Below are 13,140 nucleotides of genomic sequence, written 5' to 3' on the forward strand. Positions count from 1 at the left end.
AACAAGAGAATTGTTCACCGTTCACTATGTGCAACAACATTAATGCTCATCATTCATCATGTGCAACAACAGGACTGTTCATTGTTCACTAAGTGCAACATTACTGTCCATCATTCATCATGTGCAACAACACAACTATTCATCTTTCATCATGTGCAACAGTACAACTGTTCATCATTCACTATGTTCCACAACATCGGCACTTTTCATTGTTCACTATGTTCAACAACGTTACTGTTCATCATTTATCATGTGCTACTCCAAACATCCTCCAACACAGTTGTACCCACCTCTCCCTGCTTGAGAGCCATCTGCACATCTTCCAGAGCCCTAACTGGACACCATCCCTCAGCAATGAGTGAGTTGTGTGACACGTCAAAGTTGAACATGTTGAGGGTATGGTAGATGGCCTTGATCTTTTCCACCTTGATGATCCATGTTCGAATCTCCTTCTGTGCCCCAACAAGAACACGGTGTCGGTGGTCCTGAGTCTGGTTCAACACCTGCAACGAACAAGAGGAGATTGACCATTACATGGTAGTGCAAATACACCATCATTAACCTTGAGTTTTGCCATGAAACAATGAATGTATTCTGGCTGTGTGTTGAATGAAAGAAGTTACAACTTATAACTTGGCAAAACATCTCTTTAGTCCATTTTCAGTGCAGCCAATTATGCTTAAAATGACCATATTTATAATGAACTGACAGATATACAGGCAACATGGCTGTATGATCCCCAGGGAGTTGAAAAAGTATCAGAAAGTCTGATAGTGTCCTATGACTGGTGATAGTAATGTACTTAGTGGCATGTGCAACAAGCAGTGTGCCTGGATATGAGCGCCAATATAAGCAAACTGTTATCATTACTATTACTAGATATAATGGTCTGGGAAATGTTTGCCCAGCCACCTGCTGTATGTCATAGCCTACTTGCATAAAACAGGAAAACAGTAAGGGAATGTGAAAAAAAAACAGCAATACAGACCATCTTGAGATCCTCAAGCCTGGTGGATACTCCCTTCAACATCTCCTCCCTCTCCTGGGGGGAGTCAGGGCATGGGTACAGGGCAGCCTTGAACCTGCACAAAACATGTAGATGTTACATCCTACAAAATACTGACATTACAAATGATTGACAAACCTTTCCACAACATGGAGAGTGAGTGAGTGAGTGAGTGAGTGAGTGAGTGAGTGAGTGAGTGACTGAGTGAGTTTTGCACCACTCTTAGCAATATTCCAGTAATATCACACTGGGAGACACCAGAAATTGACTTCAAACATTGTACCCATGTAGGGAATCGAACCTCAGCAAATGCTTTAACCAGGTTACCATGCCGCCCCACAACATGGAGAGGTTGTGTCATACAAAACACTGGTGTAATAATGATTGATAAGTGAGACGTGTTTAACATTCATGTTAAAGAAACAGTAAACTATGCTAAAATCCCAATACACACTGATGGATATATATGAAGTATTTTCGGTTGAGTGAATATGGTGGTAATCAACTTGTCCACTCAAGCTCATTATGAACGAATGACATCACTCACCCTTCACAGATCTTCTTGACTCTAGACTTTAGCTGCTCTCCTTGGAAGAAGATGATGAAGACACTCTTGAAGACAGGATCACCCTGGGGATGTAGCATGGATTGTTGGTACACAGTACATTCAGGAGGAAATATTACACTGTTTACATAATCGAGATTATGGGGGATGATACTTATAGATTTATGCTGCTTTTATATACCATTTGAAAAAGGTATGGGACATTGGATTTACTAGATTGATAAAAGAGCCAAGGAGGAAACAGATGATGAAGAGAAATTAAGGGAAAATATGACAATTTATTACATTCTTTTGGAAACGTTTCATCTGTGTGGATATATATTACTTTTTTTCATATGCACTGGCATTGGCTAGTGGTATGCCCACAAAAAGGAATATCTCCTGCACTTTTTTAAATGGTGTATCAACATGTCAAGTGTTTCAAAGAATGGGCTACACAAACTGTACTTCAGTAAGACCTCTGAGAATGAATATTGTGCTATGCTGCATTCACTCTGCAACCTTAACTCCTAGTCCTTTCCCCAAGTAAAATTATGATTGTCACGTATGCTTAGCTAATAACAATCAATGTTAGAACACTATAAATAATAATAGTATGGCATAGGGGGACTTCCATGTGACACCCCACTATCAGTGTGCAAAGTTTATGTTCCTGTCATCCATGGCTAGAAAAAATTCATCAGGACCACTCACAGTACGACAGACTAGACCACTCAGTGACATGTTTGCAGTGGTCCTGGTGCCTTGTGAATTTTGTATTGATAGTTACGTAAATCTACAAATGCTATTTTGGACCAGTGAAACACAGACAGGAGCACAAATTATTGTACACTCATTGGTCCTGTGGTCTAGTTGGAAATTTTGAAAGATTTCCCTGCACTATCCCTCAACCTGATAAACCACTTTAGATTCTGGGCCACTAATTTCTAGTAACTTGTTATATACACATGTCAGTACTATCTAAAGTAAATATTGATGGAAGGTAACGTCAAGCCACTGCCTCATCGATTTCAGCATAAAAGAAGAATAATTCAAAAGTCCACAACAGGACATTTCTTACAGTGACAGGATCCTCCATCGGTTGCTGGATTTCTTCATATCGAAGGAAGACATTACCACGACAGGCAAACCACAGCATCCTCTCGAAGGCAGGTAACTTCTCTCTTCGGATGCAGCCAGCCAGGAAACTACACAATCATGTTTGGACAGGAAATTAGGAAAAGATCTTAACAGGTAAATGTTTATGCATCAAACCTATGTCATTTCCTAGCTGTGTTTTATCAGAGTTGGACAAACTGATGGTTGGCAGGATGAACATCAGAGCGGAGTTCAGGATAATAGCAAAATATGGTGATAGGTGTATTATGAAACAAGTTGCCACATACTTTGAGTGTAGTGACAGTGACTGACACTGACTGTACACGGGATCCTGTTTACATATGCTGAAGTAAATGTTTCTCAGCATACCATCATCTTGTAGTCATGGAAACAGAGGCGATAACAACATGACAGAAAAATCACTTCTAATATGCTCTTTCACAGATCGTTTTGTACAAGTGGGCCCAGTGATACTGAACACCTGTAGGAACTATTCAAGCAGAGTGTTTTTAGTCTTACCCAAGTTGTACAGACTGCTGTGGAGTCAAGCCAACCTCATCTTGATGGAGAGCCTGTTGGGCATCATGCACCATGTTTTCCATCTCATGGCGGTGCTGCAGTACAAATGACCGCCACATTATTATGAGAAAGTGTGAAGAAAGAACAGCGTACATGGAGCAGCATACTCAATACTTTGCTCAACATCAAAAAGTCAATTCAAGCCTTACAGGAAATCATTAATAATGTCTGGAAACATTAGTATCAGCTGTATAAATGCCACAGCTGAGCCAATCACAGACCAATGTTTTGGTATTTGCAGAATTGAGGATGTCATTTCCAACTTTCACAAATGTCATAAATGCTACCGTCTTGTCAAGGAATGATCAAACATGCATAAGATGATATATGGAAATTATTTTACTTAATATTAAATCAACTTACAGCAGAGAAGAAGTTCTGTGTCTTGAGCAGGACTTCCCTGAGTTCTGTTAGCTCCAGGAAGTTTCGCTTCAGTGCCTCTGCATTTGTGTTAACCTCTCTTAGCTCGCCTTCGATCTTCTCATAGGTGGCCTACATTAGACAAATACAAATAACATACTGTGTGCATGGAGAGTTTTCTATGAAATGCAACATCAGGAAGTGAAGGAGTTCCCATAATAACACCTGGCCGCATCACAGATCTATCCAGTAGCCTGTGGTCTAAACACCTCAATTAGTGTGCAATACTGCACCACTTGGGCATGCCACATTTCTAAGGATGTAGGTTTGAATCCCAGCTTGTCCTAGGGTTTTAGGGTTTGTCAGCATCATCCTTGTGCTTGTGGGTTTCAACAATGAAGTAAATTTTCAAGGCCTGAATAATTTTGGGTTTTCCTTCCACTTCAGCTAACACACTGTGATATCACTGTAATACTGTTCAAAGTAATGTTGCCATCACTTATGCACTCACTTGAGACAGTGAGATTGCCTGTATCCAATGTTTCAAACTAATAACCTCTTTATTAACTATGTCAACATGTTTGAAATCATGTATAATAGCCCACTGGGCATGAAGGGTAACATCTCACTTGTTATAGTGTACGTTTCACCTCTAATATATGTACAAAATCAAGATGAAAACATACATTTCAGTGTATTAAAAACAAGATAAGACAATGACTTAGCCCTTTCAGACAGCAATGAGTTTAATTTTAAGATGATTTTAACTATAGGAACACCAGAAATGGGCTTCCCACATTGTACCATCATGGAGAATCAAACCCAGGTTTTCGTCATGAGTGAATGCCTTACCCACAAGGCTACCCAACCACAGCTAAGGCATTAGTCAGGATCAGGTTTAGGTGACAGAGTAGATAATTGCCAGTTCTCACCTCCAGGTCCACCATCTCCTTGGGAGCAGGTGCTTTAGGGTTCTCTCCATAGTCTGGAATCTTAAGTTTCTCCTTCTTGATCTCCTTCTCTATGTATCCTGTCCGGGAAATATATCAACATTTGATACAGCTCTGTATATATCCTGCTGGGGACATATATCAACATTTGATACAGCTCTGTATATATCCTGCTGGGGACATATATCAACATTTGATACAGCTCTGTATATATCCTGCTGGGGACATATATCAACATTTGATACAGCTCTGTATATATCCTGCTGGGGACATATATCAACATTTGATACAACTCTGTATATATCCTGCTGGGGACATATATCAACATTTGATACAGCTCTGTATATATCCTGCTGGGGACATATATCAACATTTGATACAACTCTGTATATATCCTGCTGGGGACATATATCAACGTTTGATACAGCTCTGAATATATCCTGCTGGGGACATTTGATAGAGCTCAGTAAAACTAAGTTTTTCTCTTTAGAGTTCACTTGCAGATATGACTCAACTGGCACTCTCAGTGATGCCCCTAATTCCCAGCATATTGTCTTTTTGTACTTTACCAAGAAAGGGTAAACACAGATATAACATATGTTACATTTGACCTCTTTTTAAATGATATTGTATTCATAGCTTTCAGTCATGGGAGACATACTGGGTTACACTTGATTACACATTACACATATGTTACATGGATTACACTAGCCAGAAGGGTATACAAAATACATGATCTAGACTACAAGCTGTCTGACTTCAAGCTTTGTAGAAGCCATGATTACTTAGATGGTTAAATCGCTGACTTTGAGTTGCGATGTGTTTTAAGTCGCTACACCATTATTTCAGCCATGTAGTGATGAGACCATGTCTGCATACAAAAACAGTTTACGTAAAAGTGATTTGAGTTTTTAAAAAGCATGTTTACTCATTACCTGACTTTGAGTGTTGGTGCTTAGGTGCTTGAGTGCGAAGACTGAATCCTCAAAAAACCCCACTAGAATCTGCACTTTACTGAGAAATTGTGATCCCAAGTATATATTAAACTACGTCTTAACCTTAAAGGTTAAATCTTTTATATTTAACAGCTTCCAAAGTTTGACATGGCATTCATTGTTTCTTCAAGTTCAGCAGAATCAGTAATTATTTCTTTCTGTAACAGGGTGATTTGAATGTGACCTCTTATTCACAGCACACAATTATTCCAGTATTTATGGTAATTCAGGTACAACACTGCAATGTCAGCAGCGTCCACACCTCTGCAGACACTGCAGCTGTTATTAACAGCAATTACATTTACGTGCATATAACAGCATTCATTTCAATAGTTGCCAGGATCTAATTTCAAAAACACCTGTTCTTGATCACATGGGTGAACCATAAACACAGTCAACTTGTTGAAAGAACATATGAGCAAATTATTTGCTTTCATTTTTCTGCATATGCATGATTCTGACATCATGCATTTCAACCTGTAGTGGTGATACACAGAGATGCCAAGAGATACAACAAATCTACCTTTAGGCTATCAGATTATGTGTTCTTTGATGATGCATTGTTATGTTTTATGAAAGACACACATGAAAGAATGTATGGTAAAAGAAATTGTTCATCTTAATCATTGACAGAACAACTAAACAAGAGCTCTTACATCATATTCTTATCAAGTGTTACCTTTCTTCACGCATCCACTATACTCTGAATACTAATAGTTAGTTAATTAACCTTACAGATGTCAGTAAGGTTAAGAATGGACGTGACCAATACTGATAGGAGCCACAGGCCTGGACTCCCTTGCACAAAGCGATCCTAGCAGCACAATAATTGTAACTCCCATTTTCCAACATTGACTTAATCGCTTTGTACAAGTAGGCTCTGGTCATTACTTGTGTGTGTGGACCAATGGTTATGCCTAGATCAGACTTAGACTAATATCTTATCTCTGAATACACATAATTTTGATAGAAACACATAATTCAATTCAATTTAAAAAGGAGCTGTGGTATGGGGGAGATTCAGGACCTGACAATCTGTTTCCACATTGCAAGAAGGGCTGGTGGAAGGGAAATAGTGTGTTTCTGGGATTATGAGACAGATAAGATGAGCCTAGACTTACGGAGCTTTCTCTCCATCTCCTCACATCGTCTCACTTCATTGACAAACTTTCTCTGGAATGCATTAACTCCATGGTTTAACTGGAAAATAAATACTTTATGATAAAAGGAAGCCATCAGATATCTGCATCTCACATCTGGCCGTATCAAGAAATGAACACATTGCTGAGGGTTTAATTAAATGCTCCTCATGCCTTCCACATCACTGTAGATTTCTAGTTTGAAGACATATCATGAAACAATGTGACAAAAACATATATTACTGCCTTACCAAAAAGTATGAAATGTTCTACTGATCCATTATTTCATGGCTGATATGACAACCATATTTTGAGTTGAAACAAAATACTGTGAGCATGTGAAAACAATTTTGTGATCACAAGTTGACTAATGGGATTGGGTTGTCAAGTTCATTTACTTGGTAGACACATCTCAACGTATCCAAATTGCATTGGTCCATGCTCATGCTGTTGCTCACTGGATTTTCTGGACTGGATTGTTTATTGACAACCACCAAACAGGTGGAACATTGCTCTGTTCTGGGTTAAACAACCAAACAGCCAATCATATCACATATAATCAAATCTCCTACTGACATGCATGATACATGCAGAAAAAATCTTAATAAATTATGATCAAAACATTATACAACATATGTCAAATGGGATTTGATATTTGTCAATTACAGGACTGGAGCCCACTTACATCTTTGAACTGCATAAGTCCAAGCTCCCCGAGTTCGGAGACGCAGGCGTAAGCTGCCTCTGACTGGAGGAACAGCTGACAAAGGGACATCTCCTCACTACGGAATATGGTCCCCATGTTGATTCCTTATTCCACAAGGGATCTTCTTACAAGTCACTGAAAATAAACAACCATGGAAACAGTTGGTCTTATACACCATGATTAGCGTTATCTACTGGGCCAAGATTTGTGAAGTTCTCTTAGCGCTAAGATAGTCCTAACTGCCATACATTAACATTAACTTAGTGCTGAGAACTTTGAAAATCTAGGCCCAGCTTTTTAACTAGATCCATTTTTCTAAGAAGAGTATTTGTATATTCCAAAACCTCATTCATGTACATGGTGATTTGATTACCGGTAAGCATGTTTGCTAAAAATCCTGATGACAAAAATAAACAGCTAATGTTTTTTCTAGGTTAGTCATTTGGAACACTGAGATCAGTGGTGGATATTGGTGTATGCATCCTCTGTTCAGGATGACAGACTGTGGTCATTTGTGGTTATACATTCAACCTAATGCTCGATCATCCATACTGCCCACTAAAGGTCAAGGCTGTTTATTGATGGATGTTGAATTGGTTGTGAAAATAACATTATGTTCCCAAAATAAACCTGCAGGAAACATGGACAAAGTAATGAACCAGAAGAGGCAGATACACCACTAATTTTCATGTACATGCAGGTTTTAAGCTGTCAACTGTAGAACCCCTTGAGCTGTAATGAGTGTCTGTATCATGTTTTTTTTAAAATTTTGACATCCCATAAATCAAAATCATGAATTAACTTCAACACATTAATTGCACAATAAAAAAGACATACTTCCCCATTCAAGATTCATAGGTTTTAAACAAAAAACACCTGAGCCTATTATATTATACAATCATTTCTCCCCTTGTCAGCCTGAAAGATGTCACAAAACAGATATCTGAATATTACTGAATATTGTGTGGATCTGTATAGTAATGTGGAACATATTTACTGAAGATGTAAGGACACGTACAAATATGAAACACAATACCCTCTTGACACTGAATGCATAGCATTCAACACTCACTATATTATGCTTCACAATAATTCTATCACAACTTTCTTAATGTTCACTTTGTCTAGAACACAGCTTGACTGGTTTCCTACAAAGGTTTAGCATGTCATGACAACTGTAGTCTTTGACACTGTTGAAGGAGTTTTCAAACACTGTGACCAAACCCAGCTCCAGATAAGATTTACCTAATGTGGGTACTGTGCCCACTGTAATTTTTTGGAGTGGGTATTGTGAGTGTTGTGTGAGTATTTCATTTTCCGTTACCCACTGTTTCAAATGTGTGGGTATTTCAGTGATTGTTCTCACCTAAGCATATGTTAATGTACTATCTTATGTCATACCTAATCAGAACCAACTTAAATATATTGGAAATGATTTCATGAAAAAATCACCCATCCAATACCAACAGTACAACACTAGTCCTATACCAACTGGACAACTTGAGAGCAGCTGATGCTTATGTCATAAACATTTTACCAGGACATGCAGCTTATTTGGGTCTCTGAAAACCTTTTGGCTGCTGACACAAAATTGGCTATAAGCATCTTCTTCGGTAGATTTTTTAACAGAAGTTCACTAGACTCAGACTTTGCACCAGTGGTAAAAGTCATGAACTACCTTTACTGGGTTTGAGATGTTGTGGTTTTAAATCCTTTGTTAACAAAATCAAATGAAGATTATGGCATTGATAACATTTATATGATACTGTATATACTCTATATTATATACCACACATACATCAATAACAAAAATCAACACAATTAAAGTTGCTGTCAATTTCTGACTAGTGGATGACATGACACATAATAATAAGAAAATGAGATGGTGAGCAAAGACAGCAGACATTTATTATCAGTTCACTTTACATGAATAATCAACAAATGTCTGGTGAATATTAATTATGAATGAATATTCATGTTATTTCTGACTGCATGAATACATTGTTTATCTCCCCCTTGGTGAGAAAGTGAAACATTTATGTTAATGCCTACATCTGTCTGCAACATCACATGACAGTATTACTCATACAAATGTAGATGAGATTCAGAATACTTTATGAAGCAATGCCAAATGTGGGTTTCAATAGAAAAATGCAACAGAAAATGTTTTATCATACACAAAAAAGTGAATATATTTCTTGTGTACACATGGAAATAAAAAATACACATTAAAGCTCTACGCAAAATAATAAACATACATTTATTAAACATACTAAACTTCTTTCATGTCATCAAAAAGCACTTATTAATTCTCAAGGACCAGCTGTCTCTAAACAATTTTAAACATATTTTTCATTTATCAAGAATCAGCAAAATTTAAAGCTGCAAAATGTAACAGATTGACATCATCTTCATAACCTTGTTATATAATATGAAAGCTGATAAGAAAATAAATGACCATTCTTCAAAATAACATCTTTTGGTACACTTATAGTACTTTTCCCACACAAAATACTTTCTCCTACCTGTGTGTCTGTCAGTCTCCCAGTTATCACCTGACGTCCTCCAGTCTGACAAGGTGACCTCGTCAAGGGACTGATCACAGGTGTCTGAATCAACATTGCTGGACAGGATCCTAGCATTGCTAAGTCACTGGGTGTCACAATTATCTACATGCCTTCTACATACACTACATTGTCCTAAAATACCATGCTGTCTCCTGCTACATTAGGCCATAGCTACTGACATTAAAGTTTAACATGTCTAATGTATGACATATCAAACAGGTACAGATCCTTAACACATGCTAAATATACTGACAGAAAAATATAAGGGATCATATGAAAGGACAAGTGTTCTGATATTTTTTTCCAGGTTTCTTCATATTACAAAGCATGTGAAGAAACCTGGAAAAAATAAACAAACACTTACCCTTTAATGTGATCCCTTACTTTTTTTCTCTCAGTATATGTTCACATAGCTTTTTGTTGATTTGAGTACATCATGTACAAATATTCAGCTGGCTATAACGTATACCAATACAAATATCTATAACATGAACTGGTTACATTTTACAGAATGTCATAGTTTCGTGAATTCATTGAACAGCTGGTATTTTGATAGTCGGGAAAATAAATACCGCTAAACATCCAACATCATATGAGTATGAGCATCACAGGGCACCTGTTGCCGAATATGTTGTTATTCAGAATCTATATTGATACAGCCATATGATATGGAGAATATTAATGCATTGCTCATCATCAATACTACAGCTATTCATCAATGATTGGTCTAATTAGTTTAATTAGTTTCATCCATAAGTAGTTAACTCATGAAAATTATTAGTAAAAGCAGTTTTTCGACATCCCCATATCCCATCTCTACTGTTTGTAAAAACAGGCTGTTGAACATATTTTCTAGTCTTATATCACAATTTAAAATGAAAATGAGTGACTAAGTTTAGTTACAATTTTCATCAATATCCCAACAATAACACTGTGAGAGACACAAAAATGGGCTCTACACACTGTATCGATGTGAAGAATCGAACCCAGATCTTCAGTGCAATAAGTGAATGCTTTAACCATTAGGCTAACCCACTGTCCCTGAAGCGAAATATCTGGAATACATAAAATATCAAAGTGGGTGTCTGGGAACACATCCTGGCCTTACTACTCACTGTGAATGTAAGGTGTTATGGATTGTTTGACTGGTTTGGCCACCATGCAGGTGTCGCCATGCGTTCATTCAGTCACTCAGTTCCATTATTGATCATAGCTGTCATTGCTTAGATATAGATAAAAAGACATACAACTGTACAAGGAGAATCCACAGAATAATTGCCAGTTTTGGGCTAGTGCAGTCTGAATATTATTCTGTGTTTGTAATTCCAAACACTGGCACATTTGATACAAGATGTTACTGTCAGTCCATAATCTGACAATACCATGCTAGCAGTCAGGTATTAAGAGCTGACCTAATGTATTGGAAGGACAAATTCAGTGTTTTGGTTCACATGCTTTGTTTTCTTGTAAAACCCTGTTTGAGAATATTGAGTACCTGCTGAGGACTTACTGCACGGCACTTCATCAACAAACCAGTGACACAACAACAGCTGCCATACTGTGTGAGCCGTGCAACAAGCACCACCATTATCTCATACCATGATTATTGCCCATACACTTCTACATATTGAATTCATAGTCTAGGTATGTAATATGATATATCAACTCCATCTGTCATATATGCCACAAAACCACTTCTCATATTCAGCAGCCTTAGAGTCAGTCAAGGGCTTAATCTGTAAACATGATAAACTTTCTTCAACAGTTCAGATGCTCAATAAAATCTGTGGCCACGTGTCCATATTGCAGATGTAATGCTGATGTCTTACGCGAACAACTGGTAGCTCTGGTTCACAAGCAGCCAATCTTATAGACCACAAAATGAAACAAAATCAAAAAGGAAAAAAAAATTAAAAAAATACACCCCCCCCCAAAGTGACAAGGGCTAAGATCACAATAAAAGGCTCTTGGGACAGTCATACCCACAGTCCCTGAACGACATTATTTTCCCTGCTTCCAAGCCCTCTCTGCAATGCTAAAGCGTTAAATTAAGTAAGTCTAGATTTTTCTCAAGTTCAGGAATCTCTGGTCTCCTTGGGGCTCCATTCCAATTTAAATGAGTTTGTTACTATCAAAATTATATATATTCAGAAACTAAGCATTAGTCTAGAGTAACAGTCTGCCAGTTAGCTGTCTACAGTCTGTTGTCAGTGAGTAGCTGTCACCAATAGTCTCATTTGGCAGACATGAGTGTTTGGCAGACTGAGTTCAAAGTCATTAAATTCAAGGCTCCAACTTGTTTTGAGTGAATTCAGTTTTTAGTAATTAATTTAAGTGAACTCGAAATATACTAGCTGAACTGAGTGAAGGTTATTCCAATGGTTATTTCTGTCATTGTGGCTGTATATAAAGAATGTAAACATGGTTCCCTCATTGCAAAACAGGTAAACATTAGTTCATCCCAGATTCAAGGGGGTTAGTTCAACCAAATTCTGTCTGAAAAAACTCCCTTCTCCAGTATGTGATTACAGTGATATACACTGAAAGTAGTCACTGAGGAAATTAATTAGTCTTGACATCAGCATGATCAGTCAAACTGAAAAATCATTCATGCATGACCTACCTGTATTACCTACCTGTGATCACAGTGAAGGCTGAGGCCCCGTGACCATTGGTGACCAACATCACGCACGGACTGACATCAGTAACATTGAGAAGACCCAATAACTACACATGCACTGAATAACTCTAACATACGGCTAAACATAATTACATGTATACAATGAAGGATTCCATGTCGGAAACAGCTGTCACTCAAGTTCATAAAAATCTGACTTTTCCCAGTGTTTCATTGTCATTTCTCCTACGAACAAATTCAACTTAGGTCACTTTGGGTGACCTTAATAATCAATGAGACACAACATCCTTGTCAGGGTTTGTGACAAAAATGCTGAAATGTCATTTTTACTGATATTGACTGATAATATAAATAAGGCTATTGCTATATTAAATATTGCTGTTTTCTCTTGTCTGCCATGTTTGAAAGACTAAACTTCATCCTACTCATCGTGTGAGTGAGTGAATTTGATTTTCATCAATATTAAGCAATATCATGGTTGAGAACACCACAAACTGCTTCACACATTGTGCCCATGTGGGAAATCAAACCTAGTTC

At 37.6% G+C, this 13,140-nt stretch overlaps 1 protein-coding gene across 20 annotated transcripts in view; it reads right to left on the bottom strand.

The window, feature by feature from the left end:
• Positions 1 to 13,140, bottom strand: part of LOC137284751 (V-type proton ATPase 116 kDa subunit a1-like) — a 44,857-nt gene that overhangs the window by 20,883 nt on the left and 10,834 nt on the right. For 13 of the 20 annotated variants that reach the window (XM_067816703.1, XM_067816707.1, XM_067816702.1 and 10 more), the window contains exons 2-10: positions 7,378 to 7,533; positions 6,675 to 6,753; positions 4,541 to 4,638; positions 3,612 to 3,740; positions 3,189 to 3,283; positions 2,632 to 2,758; positions 1,554 to 1,636; positions 989 to 1,082; positions 291 to 503 (exon numbers count right to left, since the gene is read on the bottom strand). In XM_067816703.1, the coding sequence (XP_067672804.1) occupies positions 291 to 503; positions 989 to 1,082; positions 1,554 to 1,636; positions 2,632 to 2,758; positions 3,189 to 3,283; positions 3,612 to 3,740; positions 4,541 to 4,638; positions 6,675 to 6,753; positions 7,378 to 7,494 (1,035 nt within the window). In that variant the 5' untranslated portion in view covers positions 7,495 to 7,533. Of the gene's footprint in view, positions 1 to 290; positions 504 to 988; positions 1,083 to 1,553; positions 1,637 to 2,631; positions 2,759 to 3,188; positions 3,284 to 3,611; positions 3,741 to 4,540; positions 4,639 to 6,674; positions 6,754 to 7,377; positions 7,534 to 9,913; positions 10,003 to 12,588; positions 12,699 to 13,140 lie in introns of those variants that run through there. The other 7 variants (XM_067816704.1, XM_067816697.1, XM_067816691.1 and 4 more) reach the window with 4 other exon arrangements.

This window comes from Haliotis asinina, chromosome 5 (assembly GCF_037392515.1).
Source record: "Haliotis asinina isolate JCU_RB_2024 chromosome 5, JCU_Hal_asi_v2, whole genome shotgun sequence".
Taxonomy (NCBI): Eukaryota; Metazoa; Mollusca; class Gastropoda; order Lepetellida; family Haliotidae; genus Haliotis; species Haliotis asinina.